Here is a 14,534-nt window from a genome sequence, read left to right as displayed (position 1 = left end):
GAAAGATCATGGAGATTTTGCAAGTTGGGCTGAAAGCATTTTGCATTTTGACATAGTGAAAGCCCATGGAGGCAGGGGAGAATGTGGTGGTTTGACTGAAAATGGCCACCATAAACTCATATGTCTCAAGGCTTGGTCCCCAGTTACTGGAATTCTTTGGGAAAGATTTGAAGGTGTGGACTTGTTGGAGGAGAAGTGTCACAAGGGGGGTTCTTTGAGGTTTCTAAAGCCCATTGCAGCCAGCCAGGTTCAGTCTCTCTGTCTCTGTCTCCCTCTGTATCTCTCTTCCTGCTGTCTGCAGAAAAGGATATAAAACTCTTAGTTGCTGTTCCAGTACCATGCCTGTCTGCATCCCACCATGATGATAATGGATTAACCCTCTGAAATTGTAAGCTAAGCAACATGCAGGTAAATGTTTCCTTTTATAATAGTTGCCTTGGCCATGGTGTCTCTTCACAGCATTTTAACAGTGACTAAGACAGGGGACATTCTTATTTAAATGACCACAACACCTCTGCAACAAATTATGAAGATCTACCTGTATGAGTTTATTTCTAGATCTTCTATTCAATCACATGGATTTTTGTAACTTTTTGGGAGCCAGTACAGTGTTGTTTTGGTAACTATGACATTAGCATGTAATTTAAGATCAGGTATTGTCGCACCTCAAGCATACCCTTTTGATTAGGATCGCTTTGACTATTCAGTGTATTTGTGTAGCAAAGCAAATTTTAGTATTATTATTTTCTTCTAGTTCTATAAAGAATTTTATGGGAATTGTGATGGGTATTTCATTGAATCTGTTAATTTTCTGTTGCTATGATAAAACTACATACCCAAAGCAATTAATCGATGGAAGAGTTTATTTGGACTTATAGTTCCAGTGAGCTAGAATACATAATGTTAGGGACAGAATGGCAGAAGATGCCTTGCAAGACATAAGGAGCAAGTACCTGAACACTCAGATGCTGTTGGGTGTTCTATCATTCCAACCCAACGAATACTTTATCTTGGAAGATCTGTGTGATGGACTGCCAGGCATCAGATCATTGATTGCACGACTTGTCTGCACGCTGTTTTCTTAGTTAGTTAGTTAGTTAGTTAGTTAGTTAGTTTGTTTGTTTGTTTTTGAAAAACGGTTTCTCTGTGTAGTCCTGGCTGTCCTGGAACTTACTCTATAGGCTGTCCTCAAACTCAGAGATTTGCCTGCTTCTGCCTCCCAAGTACTGGGATTAAAAGGCGTCCATCACAATCACCCAGCTGCTGTCTGCATGTTTTTTAGCTTCTTCCAAAATCCCATGTTTTTATTCAAATTATCATTTTGGATTCTATATAGAGGTGGCCTTGAGATCATAGGCCTGAGCCTTCACCTTTTCCAGCCTGTCTGTGTGTTTGTTGGTAGGCCTCCATCCCTACCACCATGTGGCCCATGCACCAACCACACCTGTAGTTCCCTGTACGTTGGCATGTGCCTGCATGCATGGATGCCTGCCATTGGCTGCTTGCTTGGCATCCTTTATCTTTCAGTGACTAAAGTATATCTTATTTGCCTATGACTCCTTTCACCTCTTTAACCTCTCAGTGTCCCATAGCCCTCCTGCTTTTCTGGCATTGGATCTTGGATCTCACAACATGCCCAAGGATAGCAACAGGTGGCTCAGAAACACTGCTCTGAGTTTCAAATTGTTCTAGTTTACCCTTTCCCTGTCTGGCATTGGAAAACATTGCTTATTTTCTTTATCTCTCTCCTCCTGTTGAAATTAAATTCAGAAATGTGAGATACTCATCACTGCTGTGAAAATACCTCAAGTAATTCTTTTGCCTTGTGGAATTTCTCCTAAGATGCTCTAAAAGATGCAAATTAGGGAAAATTAGCCTCAAGATTTTGCTTATAAGTTTCAGAGAAGCAATTTGCTTCAATGAATGGCATCAGGGTTTTGTTGTTGTTGTTGATGATGATGTTTTCTGTTTGTTTAAAAAAATCACTCTTCAAGTTATGCTAGTGCTCAGTTAGCTTCCTACACTCTTATACAGTCCAGACTCACCTGCCTAGGGAGTAGTGTGACCCACAATGGGGACAGTATGCTCACCTCAGCTAACATAATCTAGAAAACTGCCCACACATGGAGAGATGCCCAGAGACCCAACTACAAAATAATTCTAAGTTCTGTAAAATTGACAACAACCATTACAGTTCCTTTCTCTCACATCATGCCACTTCCACTTCCATTGTGAGTGAGTGTGTGTGCACATGCAGCATCCCCACACACAGGTACATACAACAGATTGGCAACCAACATGGGACAGCTAAATCCACATATAGCCTGACACAAAAAAATGCAAACTTTAGCCACATTTTTTTTCTAGGTGGGTTCTGTTGCTAGAAGCAAGCAGAGATGCAATTCTTTTAAGAAAAGGCTTCCTAATTCAGTCATAGCAGCAAAAACAATGTAACTCCTTTAAGAAGGATTCCTTATTTTTACTAGCTGCAGGAATAGCTCTGGCTCTCTCAGAAGATTAAGCATTTAAATGGGATTTGTGAGCAGAGTGCTATAACTTGCTTAATGGCAACACAGACCTGCTCTGACCCAACCCTGGATCTGGGGCAGAGATAATGGATCACAGAGAAAGAAAACATGCTTCTGTCATGTTGGACTTGGTGGAACCAACAGGCAGTGCCATGAAGTTAGTCTTAGCGATGCCCACTTAGCATTAAAAAGAAAAAAAGTGCTTCTGGCTAGAAAATAATTATTACAGATATACAATAAAGAAATTCAGGTGAAAAAGACCTCTAAATGGGTCACAGTATTAGATAAATGGACTTCGGCTTGAGAAAAGAGAGAAGAAAAAGAGTATAGACAGTTATAATGCAGAGTACAGACAATCATAGATTAAAAAAATAAAGATAATAAAATAAATATTTAACTTGTAAAAAAGTAATAGAGTAAGAAAAATAAGCCACATAAAGATGCAACACACACAAAGAGTCTAGTTTATGTACATTATTGTGTTTTTAAAAAAATTTTTGACTGTGAAGGAGCTAAAAAGAATAAAACATTTCATTGTATGGGGCTGCAAAGCTAAACCAACATAAATATTTTAATGGTATCTTGACTTCAAAATTTGGGTCTAACATTTTGCTGTTTTGGAAAAGAGATTCTGATTTTGTTTCCACAGAGGTAGAGAACCTATGGCTTTAACCGAGACTTATGTGGTTTGATGGAAAAAGACCCTCCAAAAGGTCATTGTGAACACCCCCAGGAAATTCACCCAAGAAAAAGCAGGAAACAGTTTGGAGAGAACTATGCCCAAATATCCCGTATATTTCTTATAAATGTTTATTTAAATTTAAAGGGGGATATGCTATAGAGATTTGCATTGGTATGGGTCTTGGTTTACTGATACAGATAAGGTCAATTTTGTGATATGTATATTTCTGCTCTTGATTAAGCTATTGTGTTTGTTCAGCTCATTTATAATGTAATGTATAATTAAGAAACACAGGTTAATAGTCATCTATAATAGTCAAGTTTGTAGTCATGTTAGTTAGGTTTTCTATACATACAGAGATATATTTCAGATGGGTAGGCATTCTTCAAACCTTTCTAAGACTAACAGAATACGACATTTAAAATGTTTAAGGATGTAGGACTTTTCATGACAATAAAACTCATCTGCTTTTGGTAGTACCTATCTACTTCAAGAGGATGATGGGCATTGAAGAGTCTCCTTATGGAGTTTGTTAGTCATTTGGGCAGGAAACTGTTCTTGTCTAAATTGCTTGATGGTATGCTGTATGAACTGAACATGCTGATCTTGCCTAAGGGTGAGACCATCCTTCAGGGTTCATGCTTCATGAAAGAGTCTGCCAGATATTCTGCAAGAAACAAAAGAAAGCAACTGATGGATTTGGCATTACAAGACAGAACATATCTTCAGATTTCCTGCTTCATAGAAAAGTCTGCTGGACACTATGGGCCAGTAGGTCAAAGATTGGATGCCCCAATGTTACAGAAGAACTTAGGGTGACTGTCCAGGCAACAAGACGTCTCTGTGAATTCTAGAGTTTTGCTTATAATGTTGTTTTAATGCATTGTTTGTTACTTAGATAATACTATATCATTCTGGAACCTTTGATGGAGGTGAAAGACACATAGTGAATATTTTCCCTAGTTATGATGTAAAATAAATCACATATAAATGTTCTAGCTGTAATTCGTGCTTGATACCTGCTTTGTTGCATGTAATTTTGCTATGTTAAAATTAAAAACGTCCTACTTATTTAGACAGAAAAGGCTGGATACTGTAGGAAGTCCTTCTGTAAATATGTTGAATTTATTAGTTAGTGAATAAAGAAGCTGTTTTGCTTTATGATAGGGCTGAGTAGAGTTAACTGGAAAAACTACACTGAAAGCTGGGAGAAAGAAGGAAGAGTCAAAAACCATGGAGCCACCAGATGAGAAAGATGTGAGCCATCAGCCAGAACCTTGCAGGAATGTCACAGCCTCGTGGTGAAAAATAAAATAATAGAAATTGGTTAATTGAATATGTAAGAGCTAACTAGAAATACAATTAAGCTATTGGACAAAGAGTATTGCAAATTAAACAGTTTCTGTGTGTTTATTGAGGGACCGGGCAGCGGAGAACCCTCCGATAATATGAAGAAATGAGTAAAATGATTGGTGCAGGCAGTGGACTAATATTCGGGTGTGAGAAGGAATGGGGGAAACACTGGTTCAACCCTTCAATAGGTGATGTGAGACACAAGGAACTATATACTGGGCATGAAGCATCGTGTACCCAGGATTCTAAGTAAACGGGCAGATACACAAGAGGTCAGTGTTTGCCAAATGATCCCACCTACAGGACCTGCCCAACTCAGACATGAGCGGATACACATGGCAGAAGCAGAGAAATGGCTAAGAAGGTCCAGGGACCAGGAAAGCTGTAGCTCTGGATTTGCTCCAGCTGCCTGGAGCTCTGAGCTTGAATGTCCAGCAGGAAAAGGGAAAACCCTCAGGTTTACAGTGGTGCCTGGGGCCCTGGTGGCACAGGGAGGGGGACAGGCGAGGCAGGAGAGGGACAGACAGCTCGTACTTAATGGGTAGGCTTGGTGACAGCACCTTAGAAGCCAAGGACTGTGAAGGACTTGTTCTCGATAGCACCACAGACGTCTTTGTCTTTCCTAGAAGGCACCCCGGGGTGTCAAGGTGGCAACAGCGCCCCTAGCGAGGGCTGGCTGGGAGTCATCCCACACGTGACACGTCATCAGTGAGAGCGGAAGTGTGACAGAGTGGGCTGCGACCCACCGTGAGGGGCCCCTTGACACACAGGGAGGCGCAGAGGCGGCCATTGGGATCAGGGTGGAGGCCCAGAGTCCAGCAGGCCAGCAGGGAGCAGCCAGGTAGAGCCGAGCCAGCCCCTGGGGGCACACCTCGAGGCCACCATGCCCCAGACCAGGCAGAGCAGCCGCCAAGGGTCGTCTCGTCAAGGGTCCTCGTCTCGTCAGGGGTCCTCGTCTCGTCAGGGGTCCTCGTCTCGTCAGGGGTCCTCGTCTCGTCAGGGGCCCTCGTCTCGTCAGGGGTCCTCGTCTCGTCAGGGGTCGTCTCGTCGCGGGTCGACTCGCCGCCTTGCAATCTCCGCCAGAGCCAGGCTGACACTGGCTGTGAGTCTGGTGGAACACCTTCTTCGGGAGGCCGGCCACACCTCGCGACTGAGCGAAACAGCGCCCATCTTGCTGACCGCCATCCTGGAGTTCCTGATCTGCAGAGTGCTGGAGCTGGCAAGCAACGAGGCCCAACGCCGAGGTGCCGAGATGTTCATCACCCCGGAGCTGTTGGACTTCACTGTCTACAACAACACGCTCCTCAGCGAACTCTTCCAGTTCACCACCATCTCTCGTGTGGCTCCGCCTCAACCTGGTCCTCGTCGTAGTAGTCGTCGACGTCAATGATGACTCCTACCTGCTCCTGGATGGCTGGCTGCCTGGCTCTGGGTTTCTGATGGACTTTCTGCCCCGTTTATTCATCGAGCATCAGTTAGTTCATCCTGCCCAACATTTCCCATGGCCAGCCCTGTTTGGCTGACAAGCCTCGCCACTCTGTTGTGTTCTCATTAAAGTTTTTGTTAGAGCATCGCATAGATTTGCTTCCCTGAATTTTCCTTTGGGCATGGGATAGGGGTGGAGGTGGGTGTGAGGGAGGCAGTGGGGGCAGAAGGTTAGGTGGGCCTACTTAAGGAACACAGGGGGTGTGCCTAGCTGAAGGAGCACAGGGGGTGGGAGTGATTGCTGGGGTTGCCAGGGATCCACAGCCTGGTTTCCCCAGTTTTTCTTTGGGCATGAGGCAGGAGTGGAAGGTGGGGGAGGAGGGTGAGCTGGGCCTAGTCGCAGAACACTGTGATATTTGGGGTGCTGGTGTGAAAGGCAGGCAGGGATGGTGGGGGAGCTGTTGCTCCAGAGAGAGACAAGGAGAACCTGGGTAGGGAGGGGTACACAACTTGGTCCTGAAGCAGTGTGGATCAGCCTGAATAACTGCATCAGAATGATGGCCTTTTCATAGAAAACCACAGGGCAGAGGGGCCCACATCCAAAGGCAGACTTTCGATTCAGGATGCAGATGTGGACAAGAACGCTAGCACGTGGCAATTAGGTTCATGGAGGAATATTATTTATTATTAATTCTTGGAAGATCTATCAGGAGTTTCGCCTGGCAATGGATGTGAATATGTAACCTAGCCCACCAGTGTGTGTACTGCCCCAGCATCTATGGCTTTGCCTGCCCTGGGTCAAGGGCTTGTACATGAGGCTATATCCCCGAATCTAAGCTCAACCCCACATCCTGTTATTTGCACACTGGTCAGACACTTGGCTTGCCCTGCCTCCAGACATGTGGCTACTCCAGCCATACCTATAGTATGTGTGGTTGGCAGCTGGTTTCATCCACTTGCTATCATTTGCATATAGGGCTGGTGGTCTGGCATCATCAGAAATATCATCCGGGTGACTCTGACTGGAGTGGAGATCTTCTCTGTATGTTGTAGGCAAGAATGCCACCTCCCACTTCTGGCTTCAAACAGCTGCAGTTGCCCATTCCTTCGCAGCGTTTGCCCGCTCCTCCCAAATACAGCTGAGACCATAACTTAAAGTGGCTCAGGCCTGTCCACCTCAGTCTAAGCATTGACACCACCACTTCCAACTGTCCAGTTTCCTGCAAACTCACCAAACTCTGTCTTGTTCTCCCCTGCCACAATGGAAACTAACAACAACATAGGATCATCCACTAGAGGTGACAGAGAAAAGCACCAATGAATGATATAAGTGGACTACTCATGAAGGCAAAAAACAATACATCAATGCATACATATTTGAAGCCTCTCCAAGGTTATAAAGTGAATGACATTCTTCTATGTGTAAGAAAATGGGTCCAACTGTAGGCACGGAGAGAGAGAAATAAAAGCCAGGCATGGAAACACAAACACTACATCTTATCTTTCAAATGTGGAGAAAAAGGAAAAATGGAAAAGACTGGAAACTAGAGGAGATGACTATCAGGAATGGTGGTTCTGGAAGATAGCATATTTAGAAAGAAGTGAAAGGTAGAAGCCTGAGGGCTGAATCATCCCAGAGAATTGAATCATCCCAGAGAATTAACAGCTGAAGCAGAAAAGGAATTGACAATTGTTGAGGAGAAATTACAGCAGTCGCATATGGACAGATGAATCCAAGTCTTAATTGTGTTCTAGTCACATTGCCGTCCAGAATTTCTCCAACAGGAATTTTAATGGAGGGACAATAGACAATATTATCTTAGAATGTATCTTTTTACCACATAAAACAAGTAATAAAATTAAAAACATGTGTGTGAAAAAGTCTCTGAATTAATTATAAAAGGTAAATTGAGACTTCATCAACTAGCAGGTATAGACCCAGCAGAAATTGTAATGCCTTCCACTATTGATGAAATAAAAAAAGTTATGGGAAGACAATGAACCATGGCCAAGAGCTTGTGCTATTTTTTTTTGGGAGAATTAATTACAATTATCCCAAAAGTGATGAATTTAACCTTACAAAAAGATCTTCCTGGATTCTCCTCCAAATTGTACATGATGCTCCAATAACCAGAGTACATACATTTTATACTGATGCAAATAAATCAGGGAAGGCAGGTTACATATCATAAGAATTAAGGAAGGTGGAACAAAGCCCTTATAATTTTATCCAGAAGGAAGAATTATATCCTATCCTAATGATACTAAGGGATTTTAAAGAACCCCTTAATGTAATTACTAATTTACAATATGCAGAAAGAGTTGTCTTGCATGTTGAAACTGTTGCATTTATACCACATAATACATAATTGACTTCATTATGTATCCAGGTGCAAGACATAATCAGGAATAGACTTTGTCCTATACACATAACACACATCTGATCTCATAAGGGTCTTCCAGGTCCTCTAGCACAAGGTAATGCAGAAATTGATCAATTATTCATTGGGAGTGTGTTGCAGGCCTCAGAATATCAAAAAAATCATCATGTCAATAGCAAAGGTTTAAAGAAAGATTTATCTATTATGTGGCAACAAGTTAAGGACATTATAAAGAGATGTCCTACTTGTTCTTTCTATAACTCAACACACTACATGCAAGGGTTCACTCAAAGGCTACTCAAAGGAATGAAACCTGGCAGATGGATGTGTTCCACTTTGCAGAATTTGGAAAATTAAAATATGTACACCATACCACTGACACTTATTTAGGTTTTCAGTGAGCAACTGATTTAAATACAGAGAAGTTTGATTCAGTAATCAAACAATTATTAGAAGTTATGGCCATCATGGGTATACCCGCACAAATAAAGACAGATATTGTTTCAGCATATGTCTCTAAGAAAATGAAACAGTTTTTTGCTGATTATAATATAAAGCATATTACAGATATACCACACAATCCTACACGTCAGGCAGTTATAGAAAGATCAAATTGAACTATAAAGGCCATGTCAAATAAACACAAAGGAGTGAAAATACCCCCCTTTTATTTATTTATGTATTTTATTTATTTATGTAAAATAGATTACATAATGTCTTAATGAACCTTGAATTTTCTTAATGCTAATGAGAAAGGAACAACTGCATCAGAGAGACATTGGATAATAGAAAAGTCTGCTGAACTAAATTAGCCAGTTTTTTTTAAGGGATGTGTTGACCTCACAATGGAAACCAGGAGATGTGCTACGTTGGGGAAGGGTTTTTGCTCTTGTTTCCACAGAAGAAGAAAAACTATAGATATCCTCAAAATTAATAAAGATTCGGTTGGAAAAAGAGAAACCTCTTGAGAAAATGAAATGATAGCTCATCCACAACAGTGACAACCATGCAGGTGGTAAGAAAAACATATAGGGTTGAGGAAGGGTTTTGTTTCTGTCTTTGTGGGAAAATACTCATCTTCAAAAATTCAAGAGGCCCTGGATGTTTGAAGGCTGACAGATGGAAAAATAACCATCCACTAAGGATCATCGAGAAAAAGGAATATGAGTTATGAGACCAGGTAACTGATAAACATATATTTAAACATATAAAAGTATATACATATGAATATACAGAGCTGGTTTTGGAGTTGGACAACGGCTCTGTCCTTCTCTACATCCAAGCATGTTGTTAAAAGTAATATTCAGAGTTTCTGTCTCATGTCAAGAACGATATGATATGGGACAGAAAGAAAAAAGAATTTAGAAAATAATTCACTTTTCTTCACATCTGTTTTGTCTATATTGTACCTTTCATTAAATATATATGTCTGTATATGTCTATATAAATAATGTTTACATTATCCACAATGAACAATGAATTTTCCTGCAGTATTCTTTGAAGTTTCCAGGATGAAGATGGGGCCACACAACAACAACTCTACCTGGTAGACATGATGTCATGATGCTGTTAGCGCTACTATAAGACCTGTTTGGGGTACCAGCTGTTCAAGATGGTTTCAACTTGGTTAGCTGAAATGGTGCATTTTTTTACAACATTCTGGCCAGAACTCCAAATAGGAACATCAGGAAAAACCTACTGAATACTCAGAGACTATTTGCAATTATACCATACAGTATTCTTGGAACTTAACCATCATTTTACTTTCACATCCTATAGAAAGTACATCACACCTATGACACCTGGAAGTAAATTTAGTAGACAATCTCCCTCTCCCTACAATATTTGTCCTCAGGGTTAGAGACATCATTTAGGGATTGATTATAATTGGTATCGAGTTGGGTGTTGGAGGGGAAACTTTGTAGGCTCAGGGATCTCTTTGCAAAAAAAAAGGGAAAATTGGATAGGATAATAGATTAGTGTAAGCTTACTCACACTAATAACAATAGTAAGTAATAGAGTGGATACTTGTGAGTTATTATGTATAGGCAATGTATATTGGTATAGCTTCTTGTATATTGATACAAACTTAAATTATATTGAATATGTTCCTATTTTAGTCTACCATATTTGTATACCGAGACAAAGTTATTTTGTCATATTGTATGCAATGACTGAAAGAGAAATTCATGATGAAAAGAACAAAAAAGTGTTAATGGGGGGAATAATCCTAGGTCTGTCCAAGTGGCATGGAAATCTTTATGTGGCTTTAAAAGCTGGAAACCTGGCTACAAGCTTCCGAGCTCTGACATATATCACTCTATGGTTTTGTTCACATTGGTAGCCTTTTCTGTCCAAATTTATTCATTTATAATGAAGAGGGATTGAAGTAAAATTGAGTCTTATAAAAATTTCTGGGTACAATTCATAACGAGAAATTCATTTGACATCATACTCCACTCATGTACATACCAAAACATTTGAGACAAAATTTTAAAGATGTATTTGTACTTGATGTGCATGAGTGTTTTCCTGTACGTATGTCTGTGTACCAACCACATGCAAGCAAGGCTTTGGAGGTCAAAGGACAGTATTGGATACCCTGGAACTGGAATTGCAGATGGTTGTGAGCTATCATGTTTATCCTGGGAATTGAACCCAGGTCCTTTGGAAGATCAGTCAGTGTTTTTACCCACTAAACTTTCTCTCTAGCCCCAATAAGACGAATCTTCTACATAGTTATTCTAACTATTGTATATATTTGCTATGATTTTTTAGTCTTGACTTTATGTTCAGCTTATGACCAATAAATTGGTTTTATACCTCATTAGTGCTTTTCAATGCACAATTTGAAAAATACCTAAATTAATGGGTGACCTAATGGTTTCCTATAGTTCTGAAAGCCTATTGCTTTAATGTTGTGTCTTATCTTTTAGAGAAAAAACAGTACCAGCGAGTAGCATTTTTAAAAACTTTTCCACAGTGCCAAACACTATCTTGAGCACTCCACTCGTACGAACTAACCTCACATTTCAACAACCATGATGACTACCTTCATTAGTGCACTTTTAAAGGTGAAGAAAGTCAACGAGGCTGATATGCACATTGAATTTAATGGACTAACAAAGCCATTTCACATTATATTAGAGTGTTTTGACTCTTTTACAATATGCCCATTTTATAAAACATTGTCCCAGGACTAGAGCAGTGCCTCAGTGGTTATGAGCAGTGGATGCTATTCCTTAGGATCTGGGTTCAGTTTTCAGCACCCACATGGTGGCTCACATTCAGTGGAATTCCTGTTCTAGGGGACCGTGCTCTCTCTCTTGTGGACTCTGTGGGCACAGCACACATGTTGTACATATGTAGACAAAGCATGGATACATAAAACAAAAATAGACAAATCAAATACAAACAATGAAACAAAGCAAACCATTTTACCTATAGAGGCATTATAACAGATCTTCCAGTTTGGAAGGGATACCCATTATAGGACTCTCAAAGTCCTTTAGCTTACTGATTATGTTATTGTGTATTGTACTTAATCCTAAAGCATGTGCTTAGCAACAGTACACCAGAGAGCATTCATACTTGCAAGATTACCCAAGTTGTCCCCTTAACACAGAGTAATGCACACATTTGACCACAATTGTATGCATATTCCTTAGTCACATTCATCTTTATTATCAATATGGTAAAAGCAAACTTTCGTCCTATTGAAACATTATCCAATTATCAAGCATCACCGTCAAAAAGCCATCTTTCATAAATTCACTGGATCAGATGGACCCAGAATTTGATCATATAATACCTTTATTCATAAATTACATTTTGTGTATAGTTTAGACTGGAAATAAAACCGATTTGAGATATGTACTAAGTCATTTTATTTTGAAACAAGACCTTACTATGTAGCACTGGATGGACTGGAACATGCTATATAGATGATGCTGGCCTCAAATTCGCAGATCTCCCTCTGCCTCCTGAATGCTGGAATTAAAGGTGTACACCACACCAGGCTCAATGAAGCTCTTCTAAACAAGTAATAGAGAAAGATGTGGCTTAATGGTACTTGTAGTAAATCTAGTAAAGTTTCATAATTTTGTTTATTCAACTGTAAATTAATATTGAGGACTTATGTAGAGTCCTATGTTACACACTGTTTTGGACACTCAAGACTTAGCAATGAACACAATAAAATATATATATATATATATATATATATATATATATATATATATATATATATATATATACTTGGGAAAGTGTGCAGGGTGGGGGGATGTTCCTGAGTTGGCATATGTGTGTTCATACCTCTGCACACTAGAGGACATCCTTGGCTATCATTCCTCAGGTGCTGTCTACCTTCTCTTATATTTGAGGCAGGGTATCTCATCAGCCTAGAACTCAACAAGAAGGTTATGCTACTGCCCTATTGTCTGGGAGGTCCTTGGCCCAGGAACAGGAACAGGTCCTGCTCCTTCACTGAGGCTACCCACCCAGAGGAGTGAGCACACCAGCCTGGCCAAAGGGGAGTGCACGGCGCCTCCAGCTCCTGTCGCAGGGGCTTCTTGTCTCCGCACAACTCTCCCCTCCCCCTCGACTTTGCCCTTTTGTATGCTGGGTCCTTTGACCTCCAAGAGTCCTGTCCCTGTGCTGAGGACAACCTTTCAGAACGACCAGCCAACCAGGGAGCAGTTCCTGCGCCTGCACTGAGAAGATCCACCCAGAGTCAGTCACAGCAAAGGTCGAACCAAGACACCAATACTCTCCTGGCTGCATTTAAAGGAAGAGATGGGCAGGCACCAATGCAAGAATTCCTCCAACAACCCGAAAGACAACATGACATCACCAGAATCCAGGGATCACGAAACAAGAAGAATTGAACACCCTACTCAAGAAGAAATCGAATTTAAACAGAACTATATGAAAATAATAGAGGAACTTAAACAGGAGGTGAAAAACTGCCATAAAGAAATGGAGATAACAAGCAAAATGATAGATGAAATGAATGAATCTCTCAAAGATACCCAAGAAAACCAAGAAAAAACAATCAAACAGGTAAGGGAAACAGTTGAAAAAAGACTTGAAAAATAAAATGAAGGTAATTAAAAATCACAAACCGAGGGAATGCTGGATATGGAAAATTTGGGTACACGAAAAGGAACTGCAGAGACAAGTATTACCAACAGAATACAAGAGATAGAAGAAAGAATCTCAGACACTGAAGATACTGTACAGGAAATAAACTCACTGATTAAAGAACAAAACAAATCCAACAAATTCTTAACACAAAACATCTAGGAAATCTGGGACACCATGAAAAGACCAAACCTAAGAATAATAGGGGTAGAAGAAGGAGAAGATTTACAGCTCAAAGGCCCAGAAAATATATTCACCAAAATTACTAAAGAAATCTTTCCCAACCTAAAGAAGGATATTCCTATGAAGATACATGAAGCATACAGAACACCAAATGGACTGGATCAAAAAAAAATCCCCTCGCCATATGATAATCAAAACACAAAACATACAGAATAAAGAACAAATATTAAGAGCTGCAAGGGGAAAAGAACAAGTAACATATAAAGGGAAACCTATCAGAATTACACCTGAGTTCTCAATGGAAATCATGAAAGCCAGAAGGTCTTGGATAGATGTGCTGCAGAAACTAAGAGACCAAGGATGCAAGCCCAGACTACTATACCCAGCAAAGCTTGCATTCACCATCGATGGAGAAAACAAGATATTCCAGGACAAAAACAGATTTAAACAATACGTAGCCACAAACCCAGCCTTACAGAAAATACTAGAAGGAAAATAGCAAACCAAGAAAGCCAACAACACCCGTAATAACACAAGCATCTTGGCAGGGTACAAGATCAACTTCAAAAAATCAGTTGCCCTCCTATAGACAACAAACAAAGATACAGAGAGGGAAATCAGAGAAACATCACCTTTCACGATAGCCACAAATAGCATGAAGTATCTTGGGGTAACTCTAACCAAGGAAGTGAAAGATCTATTTGACAAGAAATTTAAGGTTTTAAAGAAAGAAATTGAAGAGGATACTAGAAAATGGAAGAATCTCCAATGCTCTTGGATTGGGAGGATAAACATAGTAAAAATGGCAATTCTACCAAAAGCAATCTATAGATTCGATGC

The 14,534-nt window shown here is 40.4% G+C and overlaps 1 protein-coding gene across 1 annotated transcript; it reads left to right on the top strand.

Annotated features, from left to right (window-relative positions):
• Positions 1-5,223: 5,223 nt before the first annotated feature.
• On the top strand, positions 5,224-6,141 carry LOC148117298 (histone H2A-Bbd type 2/3-like). The gene has a single exon (XM_087902883.1). The coding sequence runs from the start codon at positions 5,447-5,449 to the stop codon at positions 5,951-5,953; it is 507 nt and encodes a 168-aa protein (XP_087759009.1). The 5' UTR covers positions 5,224-5,446; the 3' UTR covers positions 5,954-6,141.
• The last annotated feature ends 8,393 nt before the right edge of the window (positions 6,142-14,534 follow it).

Source organism: Myodes glareolus, chromosome X (assembly GCF_982192425.1).
Source record: "Myodes glareolus chromosome X, mMyoGla1.1, whole genome shotgun sequence".
Taxonomy (NCBI): Eukaryota; Metazoa; Chordata; class Mammalia; order Rodentia; family Cricetidae; genus Myodes; species Myodes glareolus.
This window is presented reverse-complemented; position numbering and strand designations above follow the sequence as displayed.